The 14,551-nt window shown below is 52.5% G+C and overlaps 5 protein-coding genes across 5 annotated transcripts; 2 read left to right on the top strand and 3 right to left on the bottom strand.

Moving 5' to 3' along the window:
* Nucleotides 1–1,742: 1,742 nt before the first annotated feature.
* Nucleotides 1,743–2,688, bottom strand: AYO20_08362 (hypothetical protein; the record flags this gene model as incomplete). The annotated part of the gene is made up of 2 exons (XM_022646640.1): nt 1,743–1,774; nt 1,869–2,688. The coding sequence occupies 2 exons, from the start codon at nt 2,686–2,688 to the stop codon at nt 1,743–1,745; spliced, it is 852 nt and encodes a 283-aa protein (XP_022497371.1).
* A 2,549-nt stretch (nt 2,689–5,237) lies between these two features.
* AYO20_08361 (hypothetical protein) lies at nt 5,238–5,916 on the top strand (the record flags this gene model as incomplete). Its single annotated transcript, XM_022646639.1, has 3 exons — nt 5,238–5,322; nt 5,571–5,792; nt 5,846–5,916. 3 exons carry the CDS (start codon nt 5,238–5,240, stop codon nt 5,914–5,916), a joined length of 378 nt encoding a protein of 125 aa, XP_022497370.1.
* A 300-nt stretch (nt 5,917–6,216) lies between these two features.
* Nucleotides 6,217–8,662, bottom strand: AYO20_08360 (succinate dehydrogenase [ubiquinone] flavoprotein subunit, mitochondrial; the record flags this gene model as incomplete). The annotated part of the gene is made up of 9 exons (XM_022646638.1): nt 6,217–6,436; nt 6,493–7,841; nt 7,907–7,921; nt 8,035–8,059; nt 8,109–8,211; nt 8,265–8,323; nt 8,377–8,452; nt 8,509–8,566; nt 8,618–8,662. 9 exons carry the CDS (start codon nt 8,660–8,662, stop codon nt 6,217–6,219), a joined length of 1,950 nt encoding a protein of 649 aa, XP_022497369.1.
* Nucleotides 8,663–9,891: 1,229 nt separating this feature from the next.
* Nucleotides 9,892–11,541, bottom strand: AYO20_08359 (26S protease regulatory subunit 7; the record flags this gene model as incomplete). The annotated part of the gene is made up of 7 exons (XM_022646637.1): nt 9,892–10,006; nt 10,068–10,141; nt 10,191–10,220; nt 10,276–10,356; nt 10,421–11,230; nt 11,279–11,393; nt 11,447–11,541. 7 exons carry the CDS (start codon nt 11,539–11,541, stop codon nt 9,892–9,894), a joined length of 1,320 nt encoding a protein of 439 aa, XP_022497368.1.
* A 386-nt stretch (nt 11,542–11,927) lies between these two features.
* On the top strand, nt 11,928–13,593 carry AYO20_08358 (T-complex protein 1 subunit delta; the record flags this gene model as incomplete). The annotated part of the gene is made up of 2 exons (XM_022646636.1): nt 11,928–11,978; nt 12,034–13,593. 2 exons carry the CDS (start codon nt 11,928–11,930, stop codon nt 13,591–13,593), a joined length of 1,611 nt encoding a protein of 536 aa, XP_022497367.1.
* Nucleotides 13,594–14,551: the final 958 nt, after the last annotated feature.

The raw sequence follows: 14,551 nt of genomic DNA, 5'->3' as shown, positions 1-14,551 counted from the left end.
AGGGTTACGTCTTTATGGTATATACATACATTGGTACATTCATCATTCACACATACACACACATTGTTAACTCGTGCTTGTACTCGTCCTCGTATTCGTTCTCGAATATCACTAAAATCCTCGGTGAACTCGATCCCCGTTAACTAGGTACCGGGCAAGCCGGAACTGAGACATGCACTGTTTCTCCCTCCTCACTTTGACAAAAGGGGAAGAACAGAGCATGGAATAATAGGGGGAGAGGGAGGGGGCGGTGGGGGGATGATTGAGTTTTGTTTGCCTTGTTTGCCATCCGCGTCCCTGGACAGCTGGGCACCTGGGCACATCTTGGCATCTGGGCAACGGGCGCGGGACGGTGACTGTGTGAGAGAGGGCGAGAGAGGGATGTGTACCTCGTACTCGTCGGTAGATGTGTATTCTAGACCGGAACTGGAACTGTTGGTAGGGGCACGCAGGTACTGTACCTGAGTAGGTAAGTCGTCAATCAGGGTCACCAGGGCTATATACCATGTAGTACCTCGCGAGGACTGGACATGTATGTACATACATGTATGTAACATGTGTCTGTCGATGCAAGGACGAGGTACATGTATACGTCCCCAACATGTATGTCATGTCCACATGTACCTCGTACGGATGGGTCTGTCTCTCTTGTATATCTCTGCCCCCACATCCTCTCCTCTCCCTCTTATCTCTCTGTGAGTGTGAGTGTGATGTTAACAGCATACATAGCCCTACATCCCAAAACTTGTCCCTCCCACCCTGATCGGCGCATACTCCCGAGTCCCTCACACTCGAGTCCATCACTCCTTGTTTCAAGCAGCCCACCCGGCCTCTGTACATACGGTGTCTTGTCTCCCCTCTCCTCACGAGTCACCCAGCAAAGGGGGAGTACACATGGTCTCCCCATCCCAACTACACCGGGTACGTAAAGTGACGGATAACTTCGTTCCGGTTCCGTGGCGAAACCTGTAGTCACATCATATCATATTCTTGTCGGAACTGGCGAAGAGCGATTGTGAGTCCGGGAAAAGAGAAAAAAGAGTGACGAGTGACGGCGGTTGTACTGCCTGGGTAGCCCGGGAAGGGCGGATTCAGAAGATATACATACATGTATATTCCATAACAGACATATATATATTGATTGCCCCTTTGGGGGAGGATGGATTCCTGGCTCGGCTCGCCTCAAGGATGACATACATACATACAGTGTATACCGAGTGCATACATACATACATACAGATCAGGCCGAGGCCATATCAGACAGTCGTTCTCGTCAGTCAAGTTACCTATGTAGTTGTCGGGGTCTGGCTTTCCACTCTGTCCCATAAAGGGGCGTGTGTGTGACCTACGTACATAAGGATAAAAAAGTATCAAGGAAAAAACATACATATCTTAGAAAGAAAAAAAAGGTTGGAGAAGATTATCCCGAAAACGTTAAAATCATGGCCTTGGAAAAACCCCCTCCCTCTTTCCCGCCCTTCTCATATAGGAAAGCCAGAAAGGATGATGGGGGAATTGGGATTGGGATTCGAATACCCTCTTCTCTTTTCCCCCCTCACCGCTTTGCCCCTTTGTCTTTTTGCCCTTTTTTTTTCCTCCAAAATGCCGAGTAGAAACGCTTTCTGACTTTCATGCAAAAAAAGTTCAAAACCACTGACACACAAGACAGACAAAGTTGATCATCGTCGTCGTCGTCAGGCAAAATCCCCCCCTATACATGGTAAAAAAAAAAACTGGGTTCGCTATAGGTCGGTCTTGGGATCTTGTTTGTTCGCTGCATGGGGTTTCGTATTGTTCAAGCCAAGTCTGCCAAGAACGGTTAGTCCAATTCCAAGCCAGAACATCAAACAGGGGCAGAATAAACTTACCGCATGCCCAGACACCGGTTGAGGATGAAAGAGCGCAACCGATGCGCGAGTAGGATGACGATGTCAAGATCTCGGCATGACCGGTCTCGCCATTGCTGTGATCCCATCCTTGAGCTTCGGTGGAGCAGATGCCGTTCAGGCCGGGGAGCGAGGGGATCTCGCAGAGCCATCCACCGACGTAGACGCTCTCGAAGTTGCTGAGGTCGCCGGGGGCCAGGACTTGAGCCATGGTGCCCGGGTTCAATTCGTGTTTCAAGCCGCCCACGCTGTCAGTGCTGGTCTTCAAGGCGTTGGCCTCGAGCTTGCTGTCTTGGGAGAGAGCAGAAAGACCACCAGCGCTGCGCCACTTGGACACAACTGACATGTAGTCGCCCTGGCCCCCGGACGAGCCGGAGGAAGGAGCATTGGTCGCTGCCGGGGCTGATGGAGACGCGGACGGGCTCTGGGGAGGCGAGCTAGGAGCCGGGGGTGCTTGGGATGGGGTGTTGTTGTCTTGCGGTCTGTTGTAGTAGCCGCCGTAGTTGCCAAAGTTGCTGTCGGTGACCGGGGTTGCGCTCACAACAATGTCACTCGTGGTGGTTGGAGCAGCGGTCGTGGCCGGGGCAGTGGTGGACGTGGCTGCGTCGCTGTACCATGCGCCCGTCGCCTCAGGAGCGTATCCAGTGACGGTGATTTCAGCGGTCGGGTTGGGACGCTGCCAGTATCGGTTTCCTCCCCACCATTGACGTTTGGCGAGGGCGGCCTTTTCAACATTGGCGGGCATGGCGACAACAGCACCGGTGGCCAGGGCCAAGACGGAGACGGTCTTGACGAGCTGCATATTTTCGATTTTGTTCGTTTGTCACTTCGAGGGTTTCTTCTCCTTGCTGTTTTTTCAAACGGTGCCAAATGAGTGCGAGGCGTCGAGAACGGCCTGTTATAAGGAGCGTCGAAGGTTGGGAAGGTAAGGCTGGGAATAATGAGCGTGGAATCCTCCGGGGACAAAAAGAGTGTAAGTCGAAAGAGCGCAATGAAAGTCACAGACTTCTTTGGGATACTCGACGGAGGTTATCAACCAACGACAAAGGAAAGAAGGAAGAAAGAAACTCGGAGGAGGGAAATATAGCAGATCCATTTTGGACCAGACTATCGTTCAGCCCCCATGACCTACCGTAAGCCATGAATGTGAAACAAACAAGGCCGGGCCCAAGGATCCACTCTCATTGTCCTTGCCAGATTGTCGAGGCGTTGGATCGCCGACGTCGTTGGCCCTGGCTGGCCCAACAATGGCCTGAGAGTGGAGCCGCCAGCACTGTTCTCGCTAGAGCCAAGGTCGAGCTGGGGAAAGAAAGAGGCCTTGATGGCATTTTCATGCAGGGGGAGGGGAGCAATCCTGGCGCCTCAGCCTTGGGGCGGGCGGGATGGATGGCTGGCTGGCTGGTTGGGAGACACCCCCCAGCTGTGGCAGGACGAGGGCTGGCTTGGCTGGTCAAGTTCTAGAGACCTGTATCAACAGTCGATCAGGTCAATCACTCTGGTGGCAGGCTTCACTTCCTGCCTTCTATGACCTCAGGGTGGCCGGGTTGCCGTGGCTCATGAGGGGGGGATTGTCCACGAATGTGTCGCTCTCCCCGTTACGGTTGCCAGGAGGGCCGAGAGGATATTCGCGTTCAAGCTGATGTCGGTTAGCCCCTCGGACGGTCAGCCTAAGGGATATGATTGGGAGATGAACACACATGGGGAGTGAAAATGGAGGAAGAGAGGGAAGACACAAGGCGAGGGTGAGGGAAGTTGAGCAGGTGGACCCGAGGTGGATCCCATCTGCATCCGTCCTGAACGCTAGTCCAGATGCGGTCAATCTGGCTCCACCGGTTCCCCTGAGACTTGCCCCTTTGTTGACTTTTCTCAACGTCCACACCGCGCCGTCACCACCACCGCCGCTTCCCAGTGGCCCGTCTTGAATGAAGCCTGATTGCATTACGTTGGCGGAATGGGGTCGGTCGCATCCGGGGAAATTGCATCGTCCACTTCAGTCCGCCTCAGTCCGCCGCAGTTCTTACGAGTCCTATGTTGGTACCTCGACGCGTAAGCTTCGGCGAGGGCGAAAATCCCCATCAGTCACCGCCGATGATGAGACCTGTATGAGTATAATTCCTCCACGAGGCGTCCATGCTGGGTTCATGGTTGTCGGGAGCCTTGTGTCCCCAATAATAATTACCACCAGTCACACCTACAGCCTCGCTGAGTTCAGCCTTAAAGGATCCATGACCGTTATTGCCCTTAGGGTCCGTCGCAGCTTTAATTGAGATTCGTGTTTTTCATCCACGGGATTCCTAAAATTTAGGAACTCGGGCATCCTAATTCCGTGACGTGCGGCCCTTTTCCCATGACCGTCGCAGACCATTTTTAGGAAAGCGAAGGGGGCATTCGTACTCAGTACCAAGACGCGTCAGAGGGCGATCCGCTCAAGAGTGAACCATGGTATATGGTATGTATGAACATCGTCGTCCCAAATTCGTTGCCTTGTTGTCGCTCTGGCGACAAATACTGTCCAGCTGTCGATCGAAAAAGACGACTTTCACAATGACGACGCGCAAGGGAACATCCAAACGCGACTGCCACAGTAACGCGAGCAAAGACAAAGTTCCCCCACTTCCCATTCCCCCAAGGTTCAAAACTCTGTGAGTGAGGTTGCCACGGGGCATAACTTCAGCAGCTGAGATGCTCACAACATCTCCCCGGCGACCAATCCCAATAGTCCGCCACGACGAGACGAGCATGTGGAGAACGACATGAGATCGCCCTTGTGGATGGACGCAGCAATGAGGAGATGATGCAATTCCAATATTCTAGCCACGTTGTGCTGATAACCGTATCATTTCTTCTGCATATCGTCTTTCTGGCCATGTGTTTCCCAGTCAGTAGTGACGCAAGATAATGGCAACTTGGTTGCGAAACACGTCGCTCTGGGTCGACCGGGACCGGGGGACAACAGTACGTGTTCCATCCAAGGTCGGTCTGGCCTGGCCACCGAAAAGGTGAGTGACGAGGTAGGGAGGTATGAGACATTCCTAGATTGCGCGTGTCTCTGCGAGGTCCAGGCCATTGCTATTGCAATCGCAGCGCTCTGAGGAATCATCAAACTAAGACATGGAGCAAAGGGCGAATATAGAACAAAGCTTGGCAGACGTCAACATTCGCTCGCAACCACGTGACCTACATAACTGGGTCATGCTCAGCGACCTTTATGGAACAACTCACAACATGTATGTATGTACCGAGTACATCCATGTCACCATCTCCCTCACCTCAGCAACACGCAGATTGCCATTCCCTGTCTCTCCCTGAAACACTCAAGTATTCCACCCTCTCCAGACACAGTCCCCAAGTATGTCCGCACGAACAACTTCCCGCTCGCAAGACGAAAAGACCGTGCGCGAATGGGGCTTCCGCCACGTCTTCACGTGGACTGATGGTCCGTGAGTAGTGACCCCGTCCCCTCTCTCACCTTTCGCAAAAAGAATCTTTGGAGCAGAACGGGAGGGGGAAAAGGAGGGTCCAAATCGCACTGCTGATTCGAATGCACGGGCCTCTGTCGCTACCATCTCTTTCCGTCCCCTACCCTGCGAACCCAGCATATCAACTCGTGTGATTCCCTACATACGTACGAGCACATACGAGTACTACACCCGTAGATACCTCTCGCGTCACTTACATACATAGTCATCCTTAATCCTGAAAAAAATACTGAAGCAAAAGAGCCCGGCAGCTACGCACACTACCCTCCGCACCAGCACCTCGGCCTGACCACGCACCTGATCCGCCGCGGAACCCTGACCATCACGTACCCGGACGACGCGAACCCGACCAAGGAGACGTTCGGGGTCGGCGCCCGCATCGACGTGCCTGCGGGAAAGACGCACGAGGTCTGGATGGGCGAAGAAGGTGAGTTGAGTGCGTTCTCCTCTCTTTTCCTGGCACTGGCCCTGGCCCTGTAGCTCTAGTCCTGGTCGAGGTCAGGGTCGAGGTCCGTCTACTCAACATAATTCAAAGAGGACATGCACTGTAACTATTGCTTGGAGTCTTAAATGTCCAGCCAGCCGTTGTGCTCACGTCAATTACTGACTGACTCGTTAAATCGACAGGATGCGAGTACGTTATAGGAGAGTAGAATGCTGAAAAAAGGGGGATAGTATGAGCCTCGAAGACTCGAGCACATCCATTCATCCCTTTTCGATGCGATGAAGTCACGTAACCTTTTTACATTGATTTGCTTAGTGTGGTATACGACCATGCTATCGACATAACGCAAAGCTCTTCAAGAAACACCCCCTTTCTGACCATCCCGGAGCATGTGCGCCCTTTTTGCTTAATATGTTCGCTTGAAAGGCGGCACAGACTTGCACTCGTTCTCGTCAAGCGTATGGCTGGTGACCGCCCGGTAACCCAACTCGACTTTGCCGTGCGGCGACTTCTGCCACGAAAGGGTGTGCTTCATCCAGTTCTCGTCGTCACGATCAGGGTAGTCTTCACGGGCATGAGCACCACGAGATTCCTTGCGGTTGGCCGCCGCGGCTGCCGTTTGCGTTCTGTAGATGTTGCTGTTAGTATCTCGCTTCACGCAAGGACTCAAATCGGTACTTACGCGCAAGTCAACAAATTCCTCAGCTCGAGCGTCTCCACGAGATCCGAGTTCCAGATCATACTTCTGTCCTTAATACCGACGCTATCGAACATCTGGTCGACCTCGGTAATCTTCTTCACACCCTCGTCCAAGGACTCCTGTGTTCGGAAGACGCTGACATCGGTCTGCATGGTCTTCTGCATCGCAGCACGAATTTCTGCCGTGCTCTTAGGGCCATCGGAGTTTCGGATCTTGTCCAGGACGTTGATCGAGTCCGCGCCAGCGTCGGCGGCGAGCTCCTTCTGTGTCTGGCCTGGGGAGAAGTTGTCACGGATGGTGTGTGAGACCGCCCGCCCAAAGACAATCAAGTCGAGCAGAGAGTTGGCACCCAAACGATTCGCTCCATGTACCGAGACACAGGCGGCTTCACCGCAGGCGAACAGTCCCGGAACAACTTCATCCTCGCCCTTGTCGTTGAGACGGAGAACTTCACCTGTGTATTTGGTCGGGATACCGCCCATGTTATAGTGCACCGTGGGTAGAACAGGGATAGGTTGTTTCGTGACGTCGACACCAGAGAAAATAGAGGCCGTTTCCGAAATACCGGGAAGTCTCTCGTGGAGAATCTCTGCAGGCAGATGGCTAAGCTGAAGATAGATGTGGTCCTTCTCCGGTCCGACACCACGACCCTCGCGGATTTCCATCGTCATGGATCGCGACACCACGTCTCGGGACGCAAGATCCTTCGCAGTAGGCGCGTAACGTTCCATGAATCGTTCACCTTCAGAGTTCAGCAAATAGCCACCCTCACCACGAGATCCCTCGGTGATCAAGCAGCCAGCTCCATAGATACCGGTCGGGTGGAACTGGACGAATTCAAGATCCTGGTTGGGCAGACCGGCGCGAGCTACCATTGCCATGCCATCGCCGGTACACGTGTGCGCCGAGGTGCAGCTGAAGTATGCACGACCATAGCCACCTGTTGCCAAGACAGTGTTTTGCGCTTTGAATCGGTGGAGAGTGCCGTCTTCCTGGTTGTATGCAATGACGCCTTTGCAGACTCCATCCTCCATAAGTAGGTCCAATGCGAAGAATTCAATGAAGTAGTTGGTGTTGTAGTTAAGAGATTGACCGTAAAGTGTGTGCAGCAAAGCATGACCGGTTCGATCGGCCGCGGCACAACATCTATATGCCTGACCGCCTTTGCCAAATTTTTGTGATTGTCCACCGAAAGCACGTTGATATATCCGGCCATCTTCGGTTCGAGAGAACGGGCAGCCATAGCCTTCGAGCTCGATTACGGATCGCGGGGCTTCGCGGGTCATATAATGGATTGCGTCCTGGTCACCGAGCCAGTCCGAACCTTTCACCTACGATACGATTAGCATGAGGAGCCGCGCATGAGGAGCCGCGCATGAGGAGTTTGGATGCTTACCGTATCGTACATGTGCTGTAGGCGAGGGATCAATTAGTTAGCTCGTTCATGTATCACGTCGCATAGAGAGCTTTCGCAACAGCGGAGCTCCAGTTGAGACTGTGGCGCTTGCAGCGGTCGAGACTTACCCATCTCCAGTCATCCTCATGCATGCTGCACATCCGTCAGTAACAGAGCCTTGTGCGAAAAGTGTCATACTAACTTTCCCAGAGCGGCATTGATACCGCCCTGCGCCGCCACTGTATGACTTCTCGTGGGGAACAACTTCGAAATACATGCAGTGTTGAAACCAGCTTCGGCAAGACCTTTCGCCACCGTCAATAGAAGGGAAGCAGAAAATAGGCCAGAAACACTATACCGAATGCTGCCCGTAGACCTGCGCCACCTGCACCGACGACCACGGCATCGTACTCGTGACTACGACAAAGTGTCAGTTTTGTGTCCAAGTTCTTTCGCAAAAGTCGACGGACTCTATGATCGGATAGGTGCCATATGGAAAAGATTCGGCTTCTTTCGCTCGCAGAGGTTGGGAAGCGATGACCCGGGCTATATGACAAGTCTTAGTTTCTGATAGACACCACACTCATCGTTTCCGAACATACCGGCAGGTCTCGTGGAGGAAAATTGACGTCTGCTGGTTTGTCTCAAGCTCGTCGAGAACTGCACACACGATCAGGTTTGGTTCCGGCCCAAGTTGAAGCTCGCACGTACCTTGTTGCCGGGCCCTAAGCTCCGCAAAATCTTGAGACAGCTCATCTTGGGCAGGCACAAGTCATTCAAGGCTTGAGCTTTGACAAGAGATTGGGGATGATGGAGATGAGAACGAGATGGCGTGGTTCAGAGGAGGGATAAACCTACAACATTCGATTGAAGCAAAGACCGCAGTCTAGTTCCCGAGGGAGATTCTGGCCAATCAGATGCGAGGTAATTCAAGTGCATTACTCGTACTCGCACTTCGGCTCCTGCGCTGGTGGTGGCGGTGGGGTGATTATTGCTGTCGCCATCCAGGTAGGGAACTTGTCGCAGCCTTGATCTGATGGTGTTGAATTGTTCCTTTTCGAATGCCCGTCCATTTCTGGGTCTTCGACTTGAGTTTGCGCTGGCTCAGTCGGCCACCACACGACACATATTCCGCCTGCGTCGTGGCTCCAATTCCAGCTCCCACCATATCCGATGCAACATACCTCTCTCCCACAACGATATGCCCTACATTCACATCCCTGTCGTAGCCGGTATCCTCCGGGAACACACCGTCTCATACTCCTTTTCGGGTCATATTGTCGATACGGAAGCCTGAGAGTTAGCAGACTTAGTCAGGGCACAGGTGGCATGGATCCAAAAGGCCGCCTTCGACCAAACTGATAGATGTTAATCGAGCTTTGTCGATCGGTTGAAAGAGCATGTCCGCATCGGCGCCTTTTGAAGCGAAGGTGCAAATAGAGACTGGCATCTGCTGCCATCATCAGGTTTCAATGCGGTGTCGTTTCCCAAGACGTCCGGACAATGTTCTCCGACCATTTTCCTCATCGAGACTCCCCAGTGGCATTCGTGTCGATAAGGACTTCCTACTAGTTGCCGATAGGTATCAAGTTGGCCGTGGATAGCCAGCTGGGAAACTATACCAACCCGACTGTATTTGATTTCTGATGTGGCAGTGGTTGGGCTGTCTACTTCTTTCCTTTCCACCTCAAAACGAGCCGTCGATCTTCTACAAAATATCGCTGCTACATCATAGATCTTTGCGTGTGACCTCCGGAAACCGTCAATGAATCAGACGATACAGGACAGATTATGTGGGAATAGGAGACAACCGTAGGCCTGATCTCATACGCATGTCTCGAAGCGAACAGAGGTTGTCGAGTCCCTCCTGCTGCGATAGCTCTAGCTCCCAATTTATGATACACGCCCCAGACTCGAGGTCTGCTGGGCTGGCCTTATATCAACTCCATGAAATGCGCGCTGAAAATGGTCCAAGAAACCCCCTTTTAATTGTACTGTGCATATGCCGCCGTACTTCCAAACTTCAGATTTCCCTTGATTACCTTGTCGATCGCCTTGAGGAAGTCGGACTCGGAGGTCAATTTTCTCCTGTCACGAATGCTGTAACCGTGTGTTAGTCTGTCCTACTTGCCCAATGCTGAGAGAGACTGGGAAAACTCACGCAAACATCCCGGCTTCGGTGGCAACCGACCTCAGCTCGGCACCCGTCGAGTTGGGGCACAATCTTGCAATCAGCTGCAAACCTGTTAGCTATATACGTGTGATGAAAGGACAAGTTACTCACCTCCCAACGGATATCCCTCTCGACGGACATCTAAATATCGCAAGTTAGCGTCGTTTCGCAACAGATCGAAGAAGGTGCTACTCACCGATTTCGCATGAATCCTAAGAATACCAGCACGGCCGTCCAGGTCAGGCAAGGAGAATTCAATCTTACGGTCAATACGGCCCTGTTAGAGTGACATCAGTACACGGAGATATGAGAGATGAGGCGACCTTGCGGCCTAGGCTTACCGGTCTCATGAGGGCAGGATCCAGCGTCGAGGGCCGGTTGGTGGCAAACATGACTTTGATGTTTCCTCTTGAATCGAAACCATCAAGCTGCGTAATAAGTTCCAGCATGGTCCGTTGGACTTCGTTGTCACCGCCAGCACCATCGTCGAACCGGGCACCACCAATGGCGTCGATTTCGTCGAAGAAGATGATACACGCCTTCTTCGTCCGCGCCATCTCGAAGAGTTCTCGAACCATCCTCGCACCTTCACCGACATACTTCTGAACTAACTCGGACCCGATCACCCTAATGAATGTAGCATCTGTTCGGTTGGCGACTGCTCGCGCGCACAAGGTCTTCCCGGTCCCAGGAGGCCCATACAGCAGAGCACCCTTGGGAGGATCAATTCCGAGTTTGACGAACCGTTCAGGAGATAATAAAGGCATTTCGACGACCTCTCTTAACTTTTCGATTTGTTCTTTGCACCCACCAACGTCTCCGTATGTGACGTCGGGCTTATCTTCCACCGTCATCATCGTCACGCTGGGATCAATCTTGGGCGGCAAGGGGAGCATGATGGAGTATTTCTGGCGATCAACACCAACGCGCATTCCCTCCTCGATATCTGTAGGGCTGACTCGTTCTCCGAGATTGACGACAAACTTTGCGATCTGCTTGACGTTGATGACATATTTGCTCTTCTCGCTGTCCTTCTCATCCTGTATAATCTTCGTACATCGAGCGACTTGAAGTGGCTGCTCCTCTTGCATGCGTTGGCGGTCGGCGGCGACATCCCAAAGGTGAGGAGGCGCGAGACCGGTGTCCGACTCCTGTCAACGTGTCAGCTTGCGATCGCGGAACCGATGCAACTTCCCTACCTTCACGCCAATCTTCTCGTTGATGCTTTGTTGCTTCTCTTTGATTTGCTTTTCGATCTGCTTGAGAGCAGCAGCGTAGGGTGCGGCTCCGTACGTTCTCAACACTTGAATATCTCTGTTGAAGGTCAGTACGGAAAGTTACAGTTACTCTGCTGACTCGAAACATACTCTTCTGTCAAAGGTGTGATCTTCTTTTCTGGCACATCCTCATCGGCGAAGGTCTTCTGGTATTTCTCCCAGTTCTGGCCGGTTGCACTGGGCATCTTGAGAGGGTATGTGGAGGATAAGAGTCTAGATTAGGAGAGCGAACTAAGCACCGGCTGATGGAGCAAGACTTGTGAGACTGATGGGGGAGATTGCGACAAGAGTATGGAAATGAAGTGGATGGTGGGAGTGTTGACAAGAGCATGAGAGAGCAAAGCGAATGATGCAGGACTCCGTACCTCGCAGTCCGCGCAGCCAGCGCGGTGCCTGAATCACCTTATGTAAGCCACAGAACTGCAATTGTGGCCCGCTTCATTCCCCAACTTTCGTGAAATTTCATGTCGCCTGATTCTATGTGTTCAATGACCGAACTCTCTACAACGAGGCTGTTGTGACATTAGCTCAGAGCCGTGCAGTCAAGCTAACTTGTGTCTAAGTATTCATCATGGCTGCAGCGTTGGGAATTCAGGGTAACGTGGGAAATGCGGCCTTCAAGGTTCGTTCAGAGCGCAGACGATTATAAACGAGAGAACCACTAACGCTTTTTCCAGGACAAGGAGAAGCCGATGGCTGTTCGGACGGCAAATATCATGGCTGCCCGAGCCGTCGCAGATGCCATCAGAACATCCCTTGGCCCTCGAGGCATGGACAAGATGATACAGTCGGGCAAAGGAGAGAACCTCATTACGAACGATGGAAGTACCATGTTGAAGAGCATGAGCGTTATGCATCCTGCGGCGAAGATGCTGGTGGACCTGAGTAACGCGCAGGACGTCGAGGCAGGCGATGGTACAACGTCGGTGGTCGTCATCGCAGGCAGTCTCCTCGGTGCGGCGGATCGATTACTTGCCAAAGGCATTCATCCCACCATCATTTCAGAATCGTTCCAGAGGGCCTCTAAAGCCGCCGTCAGAATTCTGCAGGACATGTCGCAACCCATCTCGCTCTCCGACCGAACCACACTGCTCCAAGCTGCCTCCACATCCCTCTCTTCGAAAATTGTGTCGCAGCATTCTGGGTTGCTTGGCCCCATGGCAGTCGATGCCGTGCTAAAGACGATCGACCCGAAAACCGCTGAGAACGTCGATCTCCGGAACATTCGCATCATCAAAAAGGTGGGTGGCACCATTGAAGACTCGGAAATGATTGATGGACTCGTCCTCAACCAGCCGGTCATCAAGAGCAGTGGTGGTCCCACCAGGATAGAGAAAGCAAAGATCGCCCTGATCCAGTTCCAGCTGAGCCCTCCGAAGCCGGACATGGAGAATCAGATTGTGGTCAACGACTACAGGCAGATGGACAAAATCTTGAAGGAGGAGAGGACGTATCTGCTTAACATGGTCAAGAAAATCCAAAAGGCCAAATGCAACGTGCTCTTTATCCAGAAATCCATCCTGCGAGACGCCGTCAACGACCTATCTCTACACTTCCTGTCGCGCCTGAAGATTATGGCTATCAAGGACATCGAACGGGACGAAGTGGAGTTCTTGTGCAAGAGCACGGGCTGCAAACCCATCGCCAACATCGATACCTTTACGGAGGACAAACTGGGTAGTGCCGATCTGGTGGAGGAAGTCCAGTCGTCGGGAGCGCGGTACGTCAAGGTCACGGGTATCCGGACGGGTTCGCCACAACATCAAACGGTATCAATCGTCGCTCGTGGTGCCAACACACTAGTACTCGACGAGGCTGAACGCTCCATCCACGACGCTCTGTGTGTCATTCGGTGTTTGGTGAAGAAGAAGGCTCTGATCGCCGGTGGTGGTGCGCCTGAAATCGAAATTGCCCATCAACTGGCCAAGAAGGCGCGGGAGTTGACCGGCACGGAGTCAATATGCTGGAAAGCCTTTGCCGATGCAATGGAGGTGATTCCGACCACTTTGGCCGAGAACGCAGGTCTCAACAGCATCAAGGTGGTTACGGACCTGCGCCACCGACATGATATGGGAGAACGGAACGCCGGGGTCAGCATCAGAAGTGGCGGCGTGAAGACGAACATCGCAGAGGAAAAAGTGCTTCAACCCCTGCTTGTCAGTACGAGTGCCATTGAGTTGGCAGCCGAGACGGTCAAGATGATTCTACGGATTGACGACATTGCCTTGTCAAGATGATGCTGAGGCAATGGGGTAAAGCTGGATAGACTTGTTCGTCCTGCCGGTCAATGCACGGCTTAGGGGGAAATTGTAATGACTTCAATGCATAGCGAGGTTCACTGAACGAATATACCCTTGTGACCGCCAGTCTGTCGCATTCATTCATTGCTTGTAAGGACGTAGCCATTTCTTTGCCCGGCCGAATCCTGAAGCCTTGAGGAAGACATCTTCAACCCACGAGATGTACTCGGTAGGTACCTGGTTAGACATGTCATCTTTTCTCAGACCACTCGGAAGACACCCAGCGAAGGATTCTCGCGAAGCGAATTGCGGAATAGTCTGAGCACGAGGTACTGGGGGACTGGGGGACTCGTCTGTAGGAATGCTGATGGTGGGCCAATAGAGACTTCACCCTCGACCCGTCTGACCCTCGTACCAGATCCTAAACCAACTACAAGGTACTACTCTCCTTGGGTATATTCATAGGTACTCTGGGTGCCTAAGAAGTCGTACTTGGTACACATTGGCATTCCGCCCCCCCTTCACCCTTTGTCAGGCGTCCAGCGAGGATTCGTTCCAGGAAACATTTCCCGATATAAATTCAACAGATGTCTGATATCAATATACGAACGACCTGGATCTGAGAATCTGTATGTGCCTACCACCAGCTTTCCCTCCTCTTACCCCGTACACACCTGGAGTTCACTCTGTACTCCGTACTCCATACAACTGTCATGGTTGGTGGAGGCATATAGAAAAGGATTCTCTTCGACAATCTTTTTAACCAAACATCGATATCCCTCGCGATAATATATGCCATAATCCAGTCCCCACAACGGCAAACAAATCAAACCCGGATTAGAAAGAGGAGTACTCGGTAGGAGGGGGGTTAACAAAGAGCATACATATTATCTGATAATATTCTCGCACAGAAAACCCCCCATTTCCACCAGTGAGGAAACTCTGCGAGGACTTT

Source organism: Fonsecaea nubica (assembly GCF_001646965.1).
Source record: "Fonsecaea nubica strain CBS 269.64 chromosome Unknown Scaff65, whole genome shotgun sequence".
Lineage (NCBI taxonomy): Eukaryota > Fungi > Ascomycota > Eurotiomycetes > Chaetothyriales > Herpotrichiellaceae > Fonsecaea > Fonsecaea nubica.
The sequence above is the reverse complement of the archived record's forward strand: the minus strand, read 5'-3'. Positions and strand labels throughout refer to the sequence as shown.